This window comes from Ursus arctos, unplaced genomic scaffold (assembly GCF_023065955.2).
Source record: "Ursus arctos isolate Adak ecotype North America unplaced genomic scaffold, UrsArc2.0 scaffold_3, whole genome shotgun sequence".
In the NCBI taxonomy this organism is placed as follows: Eukaryota; Metazoa; Chordata; class Mammalia; order Carnivora; family Ursidae; genus Ursus; species Ursus arctos.
In genome coordinates, this window is record NW_026622985.1 from 11,383,864 (window position 1) to 11,404,895 (window position 21,032).

The following is a 21,032-nucleotide window of genomic DNA, read 5'->3' on the forward strand; positions in this document are numbered from 1 at the left end:
TAGAAAACCGTCTTACTTCCTTTCACAACACTGATCACAACTGTAATTGTATAGTAATTTAAGGCATTATCTGCTTGGCTCCGGTAGACTGTCATTTCCTTAGGGCAGGAAGCATGTCCGTCTGGTTCCCCACACGGGGCTTGGCATGGAGTGGACCTCAGTATGCGCGAGCAAATGCATGACAGACGAGTGGAGTGTTGCAGTCACATCATGTACAGTGAGCATGTATTAATCGAGGAGAAAAAGCGCTTCTAGAAAACTTGAGACTCGGCTCAATGCAGCATCCACTCAGAAAACTCTAGATAGTCTAGCTCATGCTCAGGTAATCCCACCATCTCCTCTTGGAGACCCGGGGATCTTGGATAACAAGCACTCCATTCTGTCAGGAAGTATGCGTGCAGAACAGAAAGCGTATACTCATCCAGTGTCCCTTATGGCACCCAGCAGGGTAGGGTCCGTGTTTGGGTACCATTCAGATCCTTTTGAATACTTGATAGCGTATCATCTTGTAATAGAACATATTAGGGGCGCCTGGGTGGCTCAGTCAGTTAAGCATCTCTGCCTTCAGCTCAGGTCATGATCCCAGGGTCTTGGGATCGAGGCTCACATCAGGCTCCCTGCTCAGCGGGAAGCCTGCTTTCCCTCTCCCTCTGCCTGCCGCTCCCCCTGCTTGTGCTCTCTCTCTCTCTCTCTGTCTCTCTCTGCCAAATAAATAAATAAAATCTTAAAAAAAAATTTTAAACAAGAACGTGTTACATTAAAATCGTGTTGTATGGACACCAGATGAAAGGAAACTAAGTTAAGATAAGCAGAAGCATCAAGTTCAATCTCTTTGGTCCAGTGAAAGTCCAGCTTACCACATGAGTCCAATCAATTCAGCAGATATTTACTAAGGACCTGCCAGGTGCCAGGGTCCCCGGCCAGTTGCTGAGACTGTGAAGCTAGACAATGTGGGTCCTGTCCTCTAAGAGTAGGCTCAGCCCCGGTTCTAACTCCGTTTTCCAGCTCCGCCTGCCTCCCTCCTCCTTCTTCCCATCCTTTCTCCTTGTCCTTTCATGTACATCAACCCAAGGAGCTTATTTCCAGTAGCTTGGGGAAAAGGGAACCAAGAGCAGTTTGTATGGAACGGATTCGTGCTATCGGCAGGAGCTGCTCAAAAAGCAGGGAGCCCACAGCAGTTGCCTTCCTCTGCCCTCACCCAGTGTTCAAGTCCAGAAAGCAGAACAAAGGTCATTTTTTCCTGCTGCAGCAGGCCCCCTCCTGGAGGAACCAGGCAAGGCCGGCTGAGGGTGGAAGGGTACCCACGGGCTCCCAGAGACCACTCACTCAGGACCCGAAGCCTAAGCGAGAAAGGAATTAAACGTTCTGTTACGACCGCGCAGTGCATGGATTCCAAAGAGGGCTTTCTCTTACTGGACAGACTCATCTGTGGCGTGTTTCTACACACCTTTGATAAAGGGCTTGTAAGAGCCTTAAGTCAAGGCAAATAGAATATGGGGTAACCAGAGAATAAAACCAACAGGATCCACCCAGGACACTGATTTCCTCGGTAATGAAATGGACATTTAAATGACATAATCGTCATATTTAAATTGACTTAAATTTGATCCAAGGTGAGAACCTTCTCTTCCTCGGGCTCTTCCGTGGGGTTTTTTGTGTCTTCCCGTGGTCGGACCTTTGAGGTATGACTCCATGGAACTATATAAAAAATGGTTCTAAAACTTTGAATTAAGGAGGCAGTCGGGGAAATTCATCTTCGTTTTAAAAACGAAGAGAGTTCTAGAGAGCTGAAAAGAAACTTAGAGCCTAGGTAAGCCATCCCTGTATTTTGTACGTGAAGAAGGCTGTGATCCAGAGACCAAAGCATTTCGTTGGTCTCCTGGTTCTCTTCAGTATTTGGTTCATTTGTCTGTGACGAATGATGTGTGTGCGTGCACACGTGTGTGCACGTGTGTGTGTTCCCTTCCCGAGATCTCAGCTGCAGCGCTAACGGAGGCCCAGAGCACGTGGGAGCTGGGGAGTTCCCCTGTGCTCTGTTGACCTTGACCCCCACTCGGCAGGTGAAAAAGGCCCAGCGAGGTCGCGTGGGTTCACCACAGCTCACAACTCCCCACTTCAGGGGCCATGTGCGGTCCCTTTTCTGGGCCACCAGGGCTCCTCCAAAGAGCGCCACTCCTGCTGGTCAGGAAATACACGTGCGCGGTTCCTAAGAGCAAATTTACTAAAGAAATGTACAAACTGGAAAAAAAAAATATATCATCTGTGTCTAAAGTGATCATATGATTCTTAGGGCTGAGGGTCGGGGCACTTCTCGAACTCCCTTCTGTCGCCTTCAGAAATGAGGCCCGCGTTCCCACGCGCTTTCCCTTTCTTTCTCCCGCCCCCAGCATATAAATAACGACCACATTCACGGCGAGAAGAAGGAATTCGTGTGCCGGTGGTTGGATTGCTCAAGAGAGCAGAAGCCCTTCAAAGCCCAGTACATGCTGGTGGTGCACATGAGGCGGCACACGGGGGAGAAACCTCACAAATGCACTGTGAGTGTGCGGCGCGGGCTGTGGGTGTGGGACCCGGGCAGGGCCACTGGGCAGGTTGGGGCTCCGGGTTCCCCGAGGGCCCCTGCGCCTCCGCTGTAGGGATGGACCCAGCCGAGGGGGCGTGGCCGGGTTGTGGGAGGAGCCGGGGTCTGTGATGAATGCCAGGAGTCCTGGGAAGGGGTTCTGGAATGGGGGGGGGGGGGCAGCCAGAAGTGGAGAAGGAGCCCTGACAGCCACACTTCGGGGGCAGCAGAAGCGCTCTGACCTGCATTGTCCAACAAGGTAGCTGGGGGCCACGTGTGCCCCTTGGGTGCTTTGGAGACCTGGCCACCAAGGAACTGATTTTTAAAATTTAATTTTGTTTTTAAAAAATGGAACTATAAATGCCCCTGGTGGCATGCAGCTACCGCGTTGGACAGCAGAGTGGCAGGCGGGCGGGCGGCTGCGGGATGCACTGGTGGGCACTGGGAAGGAGCATGTGGTCAGCACGCCTGCCCCAGCACTAATGCCCATCACGCTGGAGGACCTGGAGGCAGAGGGAGGTGCCAGCTTTGACTTGAAACCCGTAAGCTCACTTTTAAAAACAGAACCCACGTGACTCTAAAGAGTTTTTCTTTGCCTTCCTAGTCTGTCCCTGTGGCTGGGTGTAGACCCACAAGGCGGCCGGGACTAAGCCTCCTTTCACGGAGGTGCCTCCAGGCGCACTGGGCACAGCTCAGTCCTGTGCTTTACATCTTAAAGGCCCTTTACAAACACGATCAAATTCCATGCCTTTGTATGGACACAAAGCCATATTAGTGAACTTTGTGCTGAATCTAAAATCAGTGGGAATTTGAGGAGATCAATGAGCAGATAATGAAACCCATTGTCCACATTGAGTGGTCTATTAAAAAAAAAAAAAAAAAGCCTCCAGGACTTTTTAGTAGCCCTGAAAATGCTGTCTCTTGAACTGCACTGAGCCCCATCTGAATCCCAATAAATGCAGAGTTTAGTGGACTTTTGTTCCTTGGTTTTGAAAAGCTGCTGACCCTCGAAATGTCAGTCTTTCATCAACTTTGAGGGAGGGTTGGGCATAAGCCGTTATTGTGTGCAGTAACGCACATTTACCTGTTGTTCTCAGTTTGAAGGTTGCACAAAGGCCTACTCGAGACTAGAAAACTTGAAAACGCACTTGAGATCTCACACTGGAGAGAAACCGTACGTCTGTGAGCACGAAGGTTGCAACAAGGCTTTCTCAAATGCCTCCGATCGCGCCAAGCATCAAAACCGGACGCACTCCAATGAGGTGAGTCTCCCCCACAAGACTCTGTTTGGGCCCAGAGCTCAGGGTGGAAACAAAGAGCCCTCCCGGGCAATGCACGTGGAGACGAGGCCCATTCCATTTCATTTCCTCTTGGCCCTTCCCAGCAGGAGTGGGCTCTGAGGCTGCAGGTAAAGGCCTGGAGCCTTCTCCGTGGGGCCGGCTGCCAAATGGGCCCAGTTTGGTGAGTAATGCTGACCGAGAGAGGGAACTTCAGACCCCTGGCAAGCCAGTTTCGCCTTGTTCAGAAGTGCCACCTACTGGTGAAATAGTAGGAACATTTAACTTCGGCCTTCCACCCGCTGGCTGGGCAGGCAAGAGCAGGAATCCAGGCAGAGGATGCTTCAGCAGCAAGGACAGATCAGAAGCAACGTGCTGACAGCAGACAGCTACTGCTAAGACGGCCACTCTCCCTTGCTTTCTCCAGGTGGTATCTTCAAATGCATTCTATCCGAAAAGACTTCTACAGGGCAACCAGCCTTGGCCACACGTGATTTCCAGAGACATTCTAAACTCCCAAGGCTCTCGGGAGCTATTCTCAGAAAGCCAGAATGGTTTCTAGTCAGTTATTTAAGATAGCATATTGGATAAATCTTCATGGTTGGTGGGGCGGTTCCTGTTGCGTTGCTGGGACCTGTCGATAGTTACCCCCCCAGAATTCCAGAGAAGCATGAAGAATGACAATGATTTCACATTATTTTGCCTGGGTTTTCATGCAGGTCTGCCTCCAGGCCTTTGAGTTCTCTTGGAAGGTCTAGCTCAACGTTCTGGCTCCTCTGTGAAGCCTTCTCTTGAATGAATCTAGAGGTTCACAAAAAAGCTCCCCACATTTTGCATAGAAGTGGGGTATTGAGCCAGAATTTCTTAACATGAGGCATAGTTCTGCCCCACTGAGGAGGTCATCAGTTTGCTTGACATGTGTGAGAGAAGGAGCACTTGACCTGGCTTAGTAGCTCAGGGACCATTGACTTTAAGGTCCTCGCCAAGTGTCCCTTCAGCTTAGGGGACAGAAAAAACACGTCTTTAATGGGATGACCTACACTTTTCTTACACACACACACTTCAGCTCATAGGGGCACGTTCACAGTACAGACTCTTTTTGGAAGGGTCATGGCAGAATAAGGAGACTTAGGTCATTAGGAATCTCATTATTAATCAGCTGTTGGAGGGTACATTAGGGGAGATGCCGCATCTCCATTTTTTTATGTCAAAAATGTCTTTACTACATACAGTGGTTGCAGTGCAATCTGCTGTTCTTGTTTTGTGCAAAGGTTAAGGGGTTCTAGGCAAATCCGTGGAGACGGAAAGGAGATCAGTGGCTGCCAGAGGCTGAGGGAAGGGAGCAGGGGTGACTGCTAAGAGGTACAGGATTTCTTTGGGGGATGTTGGAAATATTCTGGAATTTGATTAAGTGGTGACAGCTGCACAAGATTGTGGATGTACGAACTGCCACTGAATTGTGCCATTTACAAGGGTTCTTTTTATGGTATGTGGATTACATCTCAATTTAAAATGTTTTAGAGGATTCGATTAAGTTTGAATTAAATTAATATGCTTAACTGCACTCCACATATTTAAGTACAGTTGTGACAAGAAATTTAGAAGGTATTCATTCCTATAGATTTTTAGGCCAAGTGGCCCTCCTGTTATTGTGGGGAAATGGGGCCAGTGGGTGTGTTAGGGTCAGCAGCGCACACATACACACATACTTCTCAGCTTTTTATCTTTCTTACGGATTTAAATTATGTGCACAGCTGTTTGCTTAAATGCATTAGTGCTGAGCTTACCCACTTCTGTGAGGGGAGGAGTGCAGCACCGTATGAGTGTCTGTCCATTATGAGATAGAAGATAGCCTGTCCAATCATAGCTTTCACCAGGGTTGAGCAGTGTGTCTAAAATAAATCAACCACCTTGACCACGCAGGGCTTTGGCCCCCCATATGGATGATGGACGGTTTCATATCCACCAAAATTAAGAATCTAGATTTGTGTCATGAGCCGGTCCTGGATAAATCTAGACATCTTCTTTCATTTATTTCCTCTCTCTTATTTGTACTTTCAATCCTTCCCTAAACAAATCTCGAGCGCACACTTTGCTGTTCTGGGTGCAGAACAGAATGCTGTGGACTCAAACAGGAGGGGCGTCAGTCCCATTCAGGAGGCCAGTCTGACCTTCCTTCTGCACCCCTAGCTGCCTCCCCCATTTGGGGCCATAGCAGTGGCCTCTGCCAGGGATCCCGACATAGACCACATAGCTCATGTCCCCCCAGAACCACATTAGACAAGTATCCTTGAGCTCTGAGTCGGTTCTATCTCCCTCTCCAGAATGTTCCAATGGCTTCCTCTTTCCTAGAGGAAAAGTTTAGACTCTCTAGGCTTGTGGCTGCTGGCGGCCCCAAGCCTGCCCTTCCAGGCTTGACCTAATTACCTCTGTGGCCATGCGTGGAACCGGATGGCCACACCCACATGCATGAAGCGGTCCTGCCTCTGGACTGTGGCTTTTCTTTTCACATCCTCTTACCTTCATTTTTATCCCTCAGAATCTTGGCCTCCGTTCAGGACCCAGCTCCTGAGCTGCCTCCTAATAAAGTGCTGTTCACGGATTAATGACTCAGTGCAACAAACACATTGTGATGAGCGTTTCATATATTGTCTTATTTCACCCTTAGACCCCACGAACTGGGCGTTATACCCAGATATAAAAACCTAGTAACTGATGCCCCCCACAGTCATCCCAGCTACAAAATGATTGTCCCCCGGCCACATCCTTCTGTGGCCTTCATACTTGGGACTGGGGATAATTACATGCTGTCTTATTTTTCCTGCATATTTTGCAACTCTGGACATTAAATCCTGCAGTATATAACTTGATGTTCTCAGAGTCTTGCCTATAGTGAGGACCATTAACTGTTGATTGAAAAAGTCGTTGGATAAATGCTCGAAGTCAAGTAAAAAACACAACAACTCTTCCACAAAAGTACGTTTCAGTTGAGTGAGTCAAAAAGGAAACGACCGTGGCAAGAGTTGAACATCGAGGACAAGAGACACAGGTGACTCAGTGAGACTGACAACACTCGTCCCCACCTACAGTGATATTTCATTTCAGTCGTTGATCACAAGCAAAAACTTTCCTCCTCTGGCCGTGTCCTCATTTCCAAGCCAACCCAGAGTATACTCGTGCACGTCGTTTCGGGAAGAGTAGCTCCTCAGACGTGTAATGCTGGCCTGGCTTGGGGCTCTCTCCCCGCGCCCCCCTGCCCCCCGACACCGGCACCATACAGCCCAGTGTGCCCGCTGATGGATCAGCCTGTCACGGCGGGGCGGGGCGGTGCGCAGCGCAGGGCCGAGGTCAGGACGCTGTGAGGTAATAGCACTCATCCTGGAGCCATTCTTCTGTCCTAATGCATAGAAGTCGATGCGCTCGTTTCATTATATATGTGCCGCAAATCACACCAGCCCCTGAATAGAAGTAATTCATGGTTAATGGGAATCAATTCTCCCCAAAAGAATCTCAGATTTGGAGGTGAAGTCTCTTGGGATAATTTTCGGAGTCTTCACTACATTAGGACATTTCATCATTTTACGTAGCTCTCGGTCTGTTCTTGGGCTTTTAGTGAAAAAGCATCTTTTAGACACATACATTCTATAAGACAGAGCATCTTTTTTTTAATATAATGGGTACATTATACTGATCATGCTTTTTAGGACTGTCACTTACCTAATAGCTCGTCTTTGGTCTACATAGATACATAGTCTTATAAGGATTCATGAATATATTATATTTCAAGCCAGGGGAACAGAATCTCCGTTTTGAAGTTGGTCGTGAGTAAACGCCAACGATTCTGTGATTTGGGTAAATAATTTAGCTGTAAGCATCCGTAGAGTTTTTAATGACTGCCTTGGTAGGTTTGATCACTGGCCCACATGGGACATGGAATAATTCACAGGCCTTAGTACTCAGGAGCAGAGCCAGACAGGAATCCTCATTCCCAGGACACCGCCCATCAGCCCTTCCCAGGTTGTGAGTGAGCATTCACAGACGGTCGAACAGGGCTTTACAGCTTTGAGAATTAGAAAGGTTCGGGATATTCCAAGCCCCGACCATCCCACACAGTTGTAATGCAAGCCAAATGGACATATTTTAGTGATACCTAACACGGAAGAAGCGGTAGGCAATTTTTTTTTACTACGTCTGTGTGCAGAGAGCACATTTTCAAAAAGGGTGTAGTGATTTTTGATCTGAGAACCAGGACATCCCTAAGAAATTTTTTCACACAAACTCTCCAAAGGCATAGAGTGTTCTTCTGATGAGGTGATGGGTGTCTAAGCCTTCTTCCGTAGTTGTCACCATCACCATCATCTTCACTGTCACCGTCTTCACTTTTTTTTATTTTTTTAGATTTTATTTATTTATTTGATAGTGAGAGAGAGAACAAGCAGGGAGAGCAGCAGGCAGGGGGAGAGGGAGAAACAGGCTCCCTGCCGAGCAGGGAGCCCGACGTGGGGCTTGATCCCAGGACCCCGAGATCAGGACCCAAGCCGAAGGCAGACACCCAACTGACTGAGCCCCCCAGGTGCCCCAATCATCTTCAAATACCTATTGAGTGGCTGCCAGGGCACCAAGATCCTTCTTCCTACTCATAGGATAAATGTTCCCAAGAACATACGGGCGATTTGCACATTTTAGCTCTCCTGGAGCACTTTCTAGAATAATAGTCTATTAAAGCTAGATTTGCTGGCCCCTGAACAGTGCTCAAATGGCCTTTATTAACCCTTAGTACCTAAAGGTGTCTGAACACCTCCCAGCTTGGTGGAAGTGCTTTGAAAGAATTAAAGGGACGGTGTGCATCCCCGAGACTATTGGGCTGGGGTATTAACGCTTTAATAACAATCTCTTATTTCATCCTTGTGGCTTTTGGCAGAAACCGTATGTGTGTAAAATCCCAGGCTGCACGAAGCGCTACACAGACCCGAGTTCCCTCCGGAAACACGTGAAGACAGTGCATGGCCCAGAGGCTCATGTCACCAAAAAGCAGCGTGGGGACATACATCCTCGGCCCCCCCCACCACGCGATTCCGGCAGCCATTCACAGTCCCGGTCGCCCGGCCGGCAGACTCAGGGAGCCCTTGGGGAGCAGAAGGACCTCAGCAACACTACCTCAAAGCGGGAAGAATGCCTCCAAGTGAAAGCAGTCAAGGCAGAGAAGCCCATGGTATGTCATTCAGTTTCCTTCTGCTTGTCCCCAAGCCATCCTAGGTCATTTTATAAAAAGTCACCGAGGGCATGAGGAGCGACTAGACCTCCCGGCTCCTCACTGCATTAGGCTCTCCGAGTGAAGGGGTCAGGAGCTCGGAGACCCGGATTCCTTACTTAAGGTTAATCAGCATAGAATAACTCCGAAAAGAGCATCAAGGTTTGCTAACTGGTTTTTAAGATCAATCTGGAACCATGCGCTGCGTGGCAGGTAGAAAGAAAGGCATGCCTGTCTACATTTTCAGTAGACCTGTAATGTAGAAAATCAGCCATTCCGTCTTCCTGTAAACATGTCTTTTGCTTTGTGCTTTGCCCTGGTGACCCTGAGATAAATAAGCCACTGTTCCTATTCTTTAGGCGTCTATAGTCCCGTGGGATAGACAGACCGCCAAAAAGCAAATACTGACAACTCGGTGTGATTTCACACGAGTCTGGGTCAGAGCATTCGAGAGGGGGACACACCACCAGCACCCTTGAGGATGTGATGGGGGTAGCAAGGGAGGGGATGGCCCTCAGGTTCAGCACTCAGGAGGGGGAGGGAGCAGGGCCTGGCATTGCAGCAGGAGCCGCGGGGCCCCAGGACGCTGTGCAGGAGTAAAAACGAGTGAGGAGGAAAAAGGCTTATACCGTACCAGTGCCGGCTAATGACATGGCACAGCTGATTTTTAGAAAAGCCAACTCCAGTGCCCGGCTAGGGATGGGCTTGATAGACGGGAGACCATTTCTGCAGTGGTGCCCGAACCAAGGAGGAGAAGAGCAAGGGAGGCAGCTTTCAAATGAGAACTCATTCTGGTTTGGGGACTTACCAGCCACCAGACTGATGTATGGGATTATGCTACTGTTGCAGCTTCTTTCAAACTTCCCTCGGTGATTTTTTTTTCATTAAGTATGTGCCGTACTAAAACGTCTACAACTGTAAGAAAGGCAACGAGAAGAATGACAAGAGTAGCTTTTGAAAAAGCTTCGGTACATTTGTATTTGAAGCTCCACCAATGTGTCGGGGTCTTGTCCGGCGCTCCCTATATGGAGACACGTACCATATAGAAGTCGTGTGCTTGGATTTCCAGATGCTCAGGAGTGGTCAGGCCGGCATAGCTCTACTCAGTCTCAGAAAGTATCTCCTTAAAATTAGAAAAGTCCAGCAATTGGATGGAAATCCTAGGAGTTCCTGAGTGATGTCCCCACGCAGCAGTACGTATGGGTAGGAAATAATTAGCACATACGATTCCGGAGTTGAGCGAGTGGAATTTAATGATCGTTCGCATTTTAGTTGACTTACTGAGTTTAAGAGTTTTAGAAAGAGACATTAAGTGTAGTCAAAAATAATAGAAATAAGCTATCCAGATCTATCATAACTTCCCAGCGGGTAGCTGTATTTTGCTTTTAAAAAGCACCTTAGTCAAAAGTCGATGTATGTGTTATGACTCATCACCATACTTTAAAATTAATCCGTTCGTAAGCGGTATTGTACATACTTTTCTGGGGGGACCACATATCCGTTTCCTAAAATTAAGTCCACCTATACAACATCCAGAGCATTCAACAGTTCATCCTCAAGTGTTTAATGAAACAAGGAAAATGAATTGGTAGTCTCCTAGATTATGTCATCAAAAGACAATGTTTTAAAAAATAAAAAAAATTTTAAAAAGGCAATGATTTATGTTCTTCGGACATCCTAAGGACCCAGAGTCTCTTGTACCATTAATGTGTATCCCTAGCTCAAGAAAACTTGTCAGCTCCTCTCCAAACACCCATTATTTAAAAAGAAAATCGGTAGAAAGAAGGATGTATAGTTATTTGGCTTAGTGATATCTGAGATGCCCCAAGGTGTGAATTATTTTATAAAGTAATGAAATCATAGAAACATAGGCTAGAAGAGATCCTAGAGATTGAGACGAGGCTCCATATTTTATAGGTTAATAAACCTAGGCTAATAAATTAATCAAATTTCCTACAGGAGACTCTTTTGTCTGAATGTGTCCACATACATATAAATATAAGTAGTTTGCTTCGTAGACATTTACTAATGCATATGAGATTTACATTTCTAATATTCTTTCTTTAAAAACGTGTCTTTGATCATCGTGCTATGAATTAAATTCTTTCTTCTTTTTTCTTATTAATCCCACATCTCTTCTGTGTCATGCTCCTAAATGTCTTGTTCTCACTTCCTAAGGACAGTGGGTAATAAGGTGAGGGAATTTTGGCTTCTCTGCTCTTTTTGTTTTGTGTTCGTTTTAACGTTTAACTTGTATGCGTTTGATTTTTCTTTAGTTTTTGTGCTTTGTGATATCTTTGGTAGTGAACATCACTCAGCTACGTTTCAGACATAGAAACAATGTGGTTTGAACATTCAGCATGTGGAAATGTGGAGTTAGATGGTGAAATTCATTGTTCTATTTGTCTAGGTGCTCATAACACATGGCGGCCGGCCGACCAAGCAGATGTTCTCAAAGACTATTTCATTATCAAATTGACACACGTAAATTCATTCTGGGACCAGACGGGTACATCACTCTTTGAGGACGATCTGGACACATTTGTTGTTTGCAGTTTAATCTGTATCGAAAGGTCTGAGCGCCTCTGAGCAGCTCTCTGGTTATAAATGCATTTGTGGCTCTTTCCGTGCCCTGGGGAAGCATGAGTCTGCCATGCGTGTGTGCATACACACACACACACAGATTCACCTGCACACACTCTGAGCTGACAGTCCAAGAGTCAAAGACCTCCAAAGTCCTGCATGCTCCAAGTACCTTGGGAAGGAGCAGGTGGCCTGGCGCCCCAGGATTCTACGGAAGCAAAACGTGAGCAAGGCTTCCCGAACTCACAATCAGACTTGTGTATCTTCTTTGGCTCTGCTTGGTTGCCCAGGACAAACTCAGTGTATCACGTGGCACTCACTTAGAAAGTGTTCATCTGCTTGGCTCTATGTATGTGGTTGCAGAATGAGTGTGATGGGTTCCACTGAGAAGACCTCTGCCTAAAACCCCTTCCCGACAGCGCTGTGCACCCCACTTGGGACAACATGGGAGTCCATAACTGAGTGTGTGTGGTTCTCTCTCCCCAGGGAATTTGCTCTTCGGGCTGCTGTCAGGCTCCAGTGGTTACAGGAACGCTGGAGAGGGCTCCGTGGAGAACTGGAAGTCGTGCTGGGCGGGGAGTCTAGGCTGGTTGTAGCATTGACTTTGTGACTTTGGGCAGTCACTGAACTTCTCCGCACATCACTTTTCTTATCCACGCAAAAGGGGTTATGCTGTTTATCAACCAGTGGAATTTTAGGTGGAGTGCTTCTAGGTTGTGCAGACTGGCCATTGAGGGCCGTTTTATATGGTGCCCCCCCCCAGACCTGAGGACAGCCAGCTTTCCTCTGCTCCCCATCTCCAGGAGCCCCGGGGTGGGTGGTCCTTTCCCTGATGGAAAGCCAGTGCACTGGATCAAGTTTCTAACTTGCAGAACTGGCTTAAACAGTCCACACAGTTGTGGTTAGGAAAACGTTGCCTGATTCTCCTAGAGAAACGCCAGGCCCTTTAGGGGAAAGGTTAGATAATTCCCCAGACTCGGACGCCTGTAACTTGCAGCCCTTCTTCGCCTCTGGGTACAGCAGCAGCTAAGCAATTGAAATTTTTCCTCTTAGAGCTACCTTTACACACAGCCTGGTTGGGGTGCTAGAGAGCACGCGAGTGTAGATAGAAGGGGGAGAGGTTATAGAGAGCTTGGGGAAGGAGCCCTGAGCAGCTCAGAGAGGGTCTTGCAGGAGAGGAGGTAGTGTGTGCCTCGAGCACCCCTCTTCCACGGATGCTGTGGATGAAAGCCACCTGGGATAAGATGAACCGCGAAAGTTCTCAGAGCCAATCGGGAACCATTTCCCAGGTCTTTTTATATGTCATGTGCTCTCTGAGCTTCACACTTAATTCCTGCCACAATCCTGAAGATAAGTAAGTTGTCCCCATTTTGTAGATAAGGAAACCGAGGTTTAGAGTGACTGTTTTGTCCAAAAAATCAAGTCAGGTCAAGTCGTGCAAGTGGGATTAGAGCTGAGGAAGCCTGTTTGCAGACTTGGCATCTGGGGCAGGATTCCGTGGCTGAGGTCGTGCCAGTCACCCCCCCACCCCGTTCAGCACGCCCCGCTTCCATTGCCCCTACTGCACATCCGCCTGGCATCCCATCAGCCGCTGCGGTCGAGAGAGGCCGCCTCCATTCACCGGCTCACAGTTCTCCTCACTCCACTCCCGGAGCACCCTGTGGGTCTAGGTCTGCATGAGCTCTCGTTTTTGGCTCCCTTTCCGTTCTCCTTCCCGGTAACATCTCTTTCCTTTGCTCTTAACCCCAGCAGACATCTCAGCCAAGCCCTGGTGGTCAGTCTTCATGCAGCAGCCAACAGTCCCCCATCAGCAACTATTCCAACAGTGGGCTCGAGCTTCCTCTGACCGACGGAGGTGGTGTGGGAGACCTCGGGGCCATTGATGAAACCCCAATCATGGACTCGACCATTTCCACTGCCACCACCGCCCTCGCCTTGCAAGCCAGGAGGAACCCGGCAGGGACCAGATGGATGGAGCACGTAAAACTAGAAAGGCTCAAACAAGTGAATGGAATGCTTCCACGACTGAACCCCATTCTACCCCCCAAAGCCCCTGCAGTCTCTCCTCTCATAGGAAACGGTGAGTCCCGTGCCCCCCCCTCATGTCGGCTCCGGGCTCTCGGTTCTGTCCGTGCACCTGAGCCGCTGTGAGAGGATCCAGGCTCAGTGTGTGCTGGTGTGTCCCCCGGTCCTAAAATGATACTGTCCCCATACACGTCGGTGTTGCCTTTCTGGAGAGCAGGTGGTAAGGGGATATTACCGCCACAGAAGGTAGCTAACGGTGTGCTCACAGGGTGCATGACTCGTTCTCACGGGGAGGTTGTAACTGTCGCACCGGGCTGAGCACATCTCTCCTGCAGAGACATCTGGTCTCCCGTCTGCACCCGGGAGGTCAGCAGCCCCCTTGACTGACGTGTTCCCAGGGCAAGGAAAGCCAGGCAGCCTTTCGCATGGGCAGCCCCACGTCAGCTTTTGCTTCTGAGCTGACAGTGAATAAAAGCCTTTGGCCTTGGACTTGCCAATGTCCCCGGAGCACTGTGTCCTACACCTGAGAAGGAGCTCAAGTGATCCAGGCTGTGCTTACTGCTCCGATTCAGCCAGGGGTCTGCACGCTTTCCCGCAGACTCGCAAGCAGTTTCTACGCACGCAGCCGCACCCACTCCTTCCCTGTTGCCTGGGCCCTTTGGGGCCGCACAGCAGAGGGTGCTGGCTGGGGCAGACACTGCCGGGCCCAGGGAAACCAGATCTAGTTTCGCCCCGTCCTGCACCCTGCCCTGTTTGCAGCCCGCCCGACATGAACGCGTCTCCCACCCTTTCTCCGCAGGCACGCAGCCTGGCACCAGCTGCAGCTTGGGCGGGCCCATGACTCTTCTCCCGAACAGAAGCGACCTTTCTGGTGTGGACATCACCGTGCTGAACACGCTGAGCCGGAGGGACAGCAGCACCAGCACCATCAGCTCGGCCTATCTGAGCAGCCGCCGCTCCTCGGGCATCTCCCCCTGCTTCTCCAGCCGGAGATCCAGCGAGGCGTCCCAGGCCGAGGGCCGGCCCCAGAACGTGAGCGTGGCCGACTCCTACGACCCCATCTCCACCGACGCCTCGCGCAGGTCCAGCGAGGCCAGCCAGGGGGACGGCCTGCCCAGCCTGCTCAGCCTCACGCCGGCGCAGCAGTACCGCCTGAAAGCCAAGTACGCGGCGGCCACGGGCGGGCCGCCCCCCACCCCGCTGCCCAACATGGAGAGGATGAGCCTGAAGACCAGGATGGCCCTGCTCGGGGACGCCAGGGAGCCGGCGGGGGCCCTGCCTCCCGTGCACCCCCCACGGAGGTGTAGCGACGGGGGCGCCCACAGTTACGGCCGCCGGCCGCTGCTGCCCGCCGACGCGCTGGGCAACGGCGTGAGGAGGGCCAGCGACCCGGTGAGGACGGTGTCCGAGAGCCTCTCCCTGCCCCGGGTGCAGCGTTTCACCAGCCTGCACAGCTTCAACCCCCCGGCGTTGCCTCCGTCCCTGGAAAAGCGGAACTTAGTGCTGCAGAACTACACTCGGCCCGAGGGCGGCCAGCCCCGCCACTTCCCGCCGTCTCCCTGTCCTCCGAGCATCGCCGAGAACGTCACCCTGGAGTCCTTGACCGTGGACGCCGATGTGAGCCTGAACGATGAGGATTTCTTGCCCGATGATGTGGTGCAGTATTTAAATTCCCAGAACCAAGCAGGGTATGAGCAGCCCTTCCAAAGCGCCGTCTCTGACGACGGCAAAGTGCCCCACGGGCCCGGCCTGGGGAGTGGGCATGGAGACTTCGACCCCCGCGGGCTGCCAGACCCCCACGCCGGCCAGCCGTACCGGCCGCTGGAGCAGCCTTGCCCCGAAGCCAGCAAACCCGACCTGCCCATTCAGTGGAATGAGGTCAGCTCCGGCAGCGCCGACCTGTGCTCCTCCAAGCTGAAGTGCGGCCAGCGGTCCGCGGCGCAGCAGGCTCGAGCCTTCGGCTTATACGGCAACGTGGGCGTCCACCCACAGAACCCCTTGAGGAATGGGGCCGGCCCAGCTGGGGGGTACCCGACCCTCGCAGAGCACGGCGGCTCGTACGGCGGCCCGGAGCACTTGGCGAGCCACAGCAGCGGGCCAGGCACCAATGGAAACGCCTTCCATGAACAGCCCTACAAGGCCCAGCCGTATGGGAACTGCCTCAGCAGGCAGCCCGGGGCCCCCGGCTTGCTCGACGGGGCCTGCGGTGCTGGGGTTCAAGCGGCAAAGCTGAAAAGCACCGTGGCGCAGGGCAACGGGGGCCAGCCAGATTTTGGCCTGTCGGTGGTACCCAGCGAGTCAGCGGGCAGCGCCGTGAATGGCATGGCGCCCCAAGACCTGGTGGGCCAGGGCTACCTGGCCCCTCAGCTACTCAACGACGGCATGCACCACCAAGGGGCAGGCCGCGCCGGTCAGCAGATGCTGGGGCAGGTTAGCGCTACCTCACACGCCAACGTCTATCAAGGGCCGGAGGGCGGCCTGCTGGGGCCTGCCTGCCTCGGCGGTCAGCCGTCCAGCTTGGCAGCTGCCAGGGGCTACCAGCCCTGTGCCGGCTATGGGGGCGGCAGGCGCCAGGCCGTGCTGAGGGGCGGCCTCGCTCTGCAGCAGGGACAGCTCAGTGACACCAGTCAGACCTGCAGGGTGAACGGCGTCAAGCTGGAGACGCAAGGGCAGCCCCATCCGCTCTGTTCTAACGCGCAGAGTTACTCTGGTCAGTTCTATGACCAAACCGTTGGCTTCAGTCAGCAGGACATGAAAATGGGTTCGTTCTCCGTTTCGGAAGCCAACTGCCTGCTCCAGGGGCCCGGCGCCGAACACTCTGAATTACTCTCCCCAGGTGCTAACCAGGTGACGAGCACAGTTGACAGCCTCGACAGCCACGACCTGGAAGGGGTGCAGATTGATTTTGACGCGATCATAGACGACGGGGACCACGCCAGCCTGATGTCAGGAGCCCTGAGCCCCAGCATCATTCAGAACCTTTCCCACAGCTCCTCCCGCCTCACCACGCCACGCGCGTCCCTGCCACTGCCCGCGCTGTCGGTGAGCACCACCAACATGGCCATCGGGGACATGAGCTCGCTGCTGACCTCCCTCGCGGAAGAAAGCAAATTCCTTGCAGTGATGCAGTAGGCGTTAGGGGAAAGGCTGCCAACCAACGTGAAACTTTAGGAGTTTAAAAGATTAAATGGACTGGGTTTTTTGATTTTTTTTTCTTTTTTTTTTTTTTTAGTTCTGTATGTATTTTAGCAATCTCATCTCACCTAACTGGGATGTGTTTCAAGTATATTCCTTTTATGGAAAAGGACTCTGAACAACCCTAAAGTATTCTAGGGAGAAACTGTCTTCCATTTCAGTTTTGAATCAGTATTGTTACACTCGAACCATCCTCTCCGTTTTCTTTCTTTCTTTTTTTTTTAACTGTAAGCCCGCCCCCCTTTTTAGTAAACCAGTGTAAATGTGTGATGTGCGTGTTCTTCTTTTCAAAGAGAGATCAGACAAGAGGATTTGACGTGTTTCTCTGTTACTCAAAGGAAATAGGAGTTGGTGTGCTTTTGACGAAGGGGTGACACTTCCAGCTTTTTTAATTTTCCTTTACATGTGCTCTGTGTTTCTTTTTGTTTTTTGTTTTCTTGGGTGTTTTTTTGGTTGTTGTTTTTTTTTCTTTTCTTTTTTTTTTTTTTTTTTTTTTTGGTAATTCCCACATTGGGCACAAGAATCAGAATATGGATTGTGGGTGCGCTGTAGCAGACATAACCAATATTTGATGTGCTCCCCACCTCAGTTCAGGTCAGGGCATGCTTTCGACGGTTGCACACAAGCGGGAATTTGGGGCTCTGGCAGATGAACACGAGTTTGCTCACGGTTGGGGTGTAGAATTCCTCCTGTCCGTCGGTGCGCTCAGGGCAGGTCCGTCTATGTGCTCACTTCTCAGTTATCCACGTTGCTTCTCTTCCCTTTGTCTCCACGACCATTCGGTATTGCTCTGCGCTCCAGGGAGAGAGGGGAAGGGCGGTGGGTTTGCGACTTCCATCTGTTCTGGTAAGAAGTTAGGTAGATTGTAGAGTGAAGCTACTGGGTAGAAATAGTTTGGGGGACATTTGTGGGTTTGCTGTATTTGTTGATTTATAATTCCATCTCTTTCCCCGTTATCATAGATAACCGAGAATTGATTATATGTAGGTCTGAGTATTTAGGTATTTAAACAACCCCACAGCCGGCTACTTCATTAACATACATTAATTCCACCATAGTGAAGGAGTATTTCTATCCTAAGTGCCCTATTTTAAGGGATTTATAAAACTTAGTTGTAAAGGAAAAAGCTCACATACGATGACATTTGGAATAAATCACTTTAACCGTTGTTAGTATTTGAAAGCACTGGGGAGAATGGTTAGTAGCGGTGTGGATGCCTTTTCTTACACCCTATTAAATGATGCATCCATTTAAGAAGTTCAATGTTCTATGCAGTTAGTCCTTCATGTGGACTTAATCTGAATTTTTGTTTTGGATTAAAACACTTAAAGACTAAAAAAGTGCAGCTACGGGCCATGTGCGGCCGATACACATAAAAGACATACTATGTGTGTACCGAGTACAGGGATTCTCCACATTTTACATTTAAAAATATGTAAACTATGAAAAATAAAATATTAACACCTTGGACTACCTGCTTTCTTTTGTCCCATTGACCCTGGAAGTTGGATTTATCCAGAGTGACTCATGAGTCAATTGTGTGGCTTTTTCCCCTTTATTCCTGCCATTTAAATTAGTATTAGACAAAGTCGAGTAAAATAAAACATTAGATGATAGGAAGAAAATGTTAGCACCAGCCCGTTTTTCTCACATTCCTGATCTCTCATTTGGACCAAGAATCTCAGCGTGGAGGTAAATTTGCCCTTTGGGACTTTGTGGCTAAGAAAATTGGGTTTGCATTCAACTGAATGTTCCTGAAACCGTTGGGAGGGGTGCTGAGACTTCTCCCACTGCCCTCCCACATCCAGCACGTGCTCTTAAGGACGCATCTGCTTTGGAACAGAGCCCAAAAGCAAAAGACAGCTACTGATCGGAGCTCAGTGGAGTGGAGTCTACCACTTTGCAACAGAAAAAAAGCCAGGCTTTCTCTGTGTTCCTCAAACAGGTCATGACCCGGTCGCAAAATCGGTGGTCCATTCCCTGAATCTCCTTTTTCCACAAACAGCAGAACCTCTACGCCCCGATCTTATCTTCCGTGCTCTCACGGTTTGGCCTGATCCTGTTCTTGGTTTCCAAGCTCGGGACCTGGGCGTTCTGCAGCCTGCTGAGTGAGGACAGCGGTCCCCGGGACCACCCTGCCTCCTCGTCCATCAGAGTCCTTCCCCAGTAAAACTCCCGGATGTGACCTGCGCTTCTCAATTACCCTAAGTTCCTTCCTCACCTGCCCTCCACGGAAGGACTGACGGCAGCCATGGGAGGACTGTTGTCATCCTGTGTCTCTGTTTTGCCCTGTGGTTTCAGCTGATTCTCTGCATTGCTCCCTTTCTTTGCCTTTTCATACTTGGTTTCCTTCCTTCTGCCCTTAGATTTGCAGAGATAGTCGTAGTTCAGTGCAGTCTTTGGCTTCTCTCTGGGGAAATCTCAGAAAGATGGGGAAGAGGGGAGAGGGAGGAGGAAAGTGTATTTTTCCAGGAGTGCCACGATGTGTCCTGACGGTCAGTGGAAGGAAGGTCTTTTGGGGCCACTTGGAAGCGTCCTGTCTGTAGACTTGGCTTCTCCTCTGGCAGGACCCACCCCCAGCCTCCAGCCTCCAGGCTTCTCTCCACTTCTCCGACCCTGGCGTTGAGGGAGACAGCAGGAACTCACTAGGGTCACATCTTACTTCTCAGTGCAGGCTTGAACGTGGTACTCCTCTGGAACACCTGTGTGAGCCATGTTTTTATGAGTTAAACCATTTTGTTTTCTTTCCTAAAGAGCTAATGAGACTGCCCCTTGCTCCTCGTACGTTGGCTCGTCCTCTTGAGCTGCAGAGTTGTGATTCTTGCAATGTACGTGCCTTATTTTATGTTGATCTTGTCGATGCGAGGGACCAGTTGGTGTTGCCCGATCGGAGCCTGAGGCTGCGCACTCCCCCCACCTCCCGCCAGCCGAGAGCACACGATCGGAGCAGAGTCTGAGCGGTCTTGTAACCTGGTTTCCCGTGTTGTTTTGAACTGATGGAGGGTGTTCTCTTCTGACAAGTCACCGTTCTGTATCCTGCAAACATGTAAAATAAAAGACGAGTTCATTTTTTTCACCTTTTTTAGATTTTTAAAAAATAAAATGTGTAATCCTTTTTTAAAAGAAACACATGTAAATACATTTAAGTATTGTTAGGCATAGCGTTCGGATGTGGCCGGCCCTGGGCCTTCTCGGATCAGCCTGCAGTCGTGCGATGCCCCCACGCCCACCTCATGCCAAGGGCCGCCGTCCCGCCACACGTGGACTCTACTTTTGCTTTCAGAACCACCTAGTCCTTTTGTAACAAAAAGAAAGAACAATGTTTCTTACAATGTCAATAAAAAAAAAGCTTTGTACTGAAACGGTTACAGGGTTGTTTATTTGACCCATACCTAAAGGGAATGATGCTTCCTTGGGAAAACTCCAGAGTTTTCTTTGGGATGCAGACTCCCCCCCCCACACACACACACATACAAGCTGAGCACACTTCCACCCCGAAACTCAGATTCCTCATCCCCAAGGCTGAGAATAAGATGCTGGTGCACGCTCCTGGGGGTGACGTCGGGGTGTGTACCTGGGAGGCACGCCCGTTGCAGCCGTAATGGTTTTTCTTAATTTTATCACTTTGCCAAACTCTGGGGAAGGAGCGTGACTATGGTCCAGTGTCTAACAACTGAACTTGTTTCTCTTCTATAAATTATCCTCTCTTTTCAAAGGATATACGGTATAATACCTATTAACAGAAACTTTGACATGGTAGAAACCTACTTTTGTGTGGCTTTTAAGAACTGACTTCAGACAGAGAAATGGAAGCGATTTCTCTAATTTGTCTTTTCTTATCTTTTTTTTAATCAATATTCTGTAGATCACCATAAAAGCCTCCAAAGGGTCCCCTTCCTCTTTCTGAGTAGCAGCGGGTGTCCTTTGGGCCGCCGGCTTCCCCTGGGTGTCAGGATCCCAGGCCTCCCGGGGTGGTGTGGCCCTGGAGCACAGGCTGCTAGGTACATCAGCACCCGCCAGGGGACTCCCATCCCCTGGGTGATGAATGCGTCCTCCCCCGCAGGGATTCTGCAATCGTAAGGATGCTTCCTGCTCTCCTAAGTCACAAGGGAGGACTTGCTCTCATAAATCCAGAATTCTT

At 50.1% G+C, this 21,032-nt stretch overlaps 1 protein-coding gene across 3 annotated transcripts in view; it reads left to right on the forward strand.

Moving 5' to 3' along the window:
- The window catches only part of GLI3 (GLI family zinc finger 3), a 266,426-nt gene extending 246,173 nt beyond the window's left edge, over nt 1-20,253 (forward strand). For 2 of the 3 annotated variants that reach the window (XM_048212817.2, XM_048212818.2), the window contains exons 11-15: nt 2,388-2,537; nt 3,658-3,822; nt 8,759-9,049; nt 13,424-13,751; nt 14,496-20,253. In XM_048212817.2, the coding sequence (XP_048068774.1) occupies nt 2,388-2,537; nt 3,658-3,822; nt 8,759-9,049; nt 13,424-13,751; nt 14,496-16,828 (3,267 nt within the window). In that variant the 3' untranslated portion in view covers nt 16,829-20,253. Of the gene's footprint in view, nt 1-2,387; nt 2,538-3,657; nt 3,823-8,758; nt 9,050-13,420; nt 13,752-14,495 lie in introns of all 3 variants that reach the window. The other variant, XM_057304188.1, reaches the window with a different exon arrangement.
- Nucleotides 20,254-21,032: the final 779 nt, after the last annotated feature.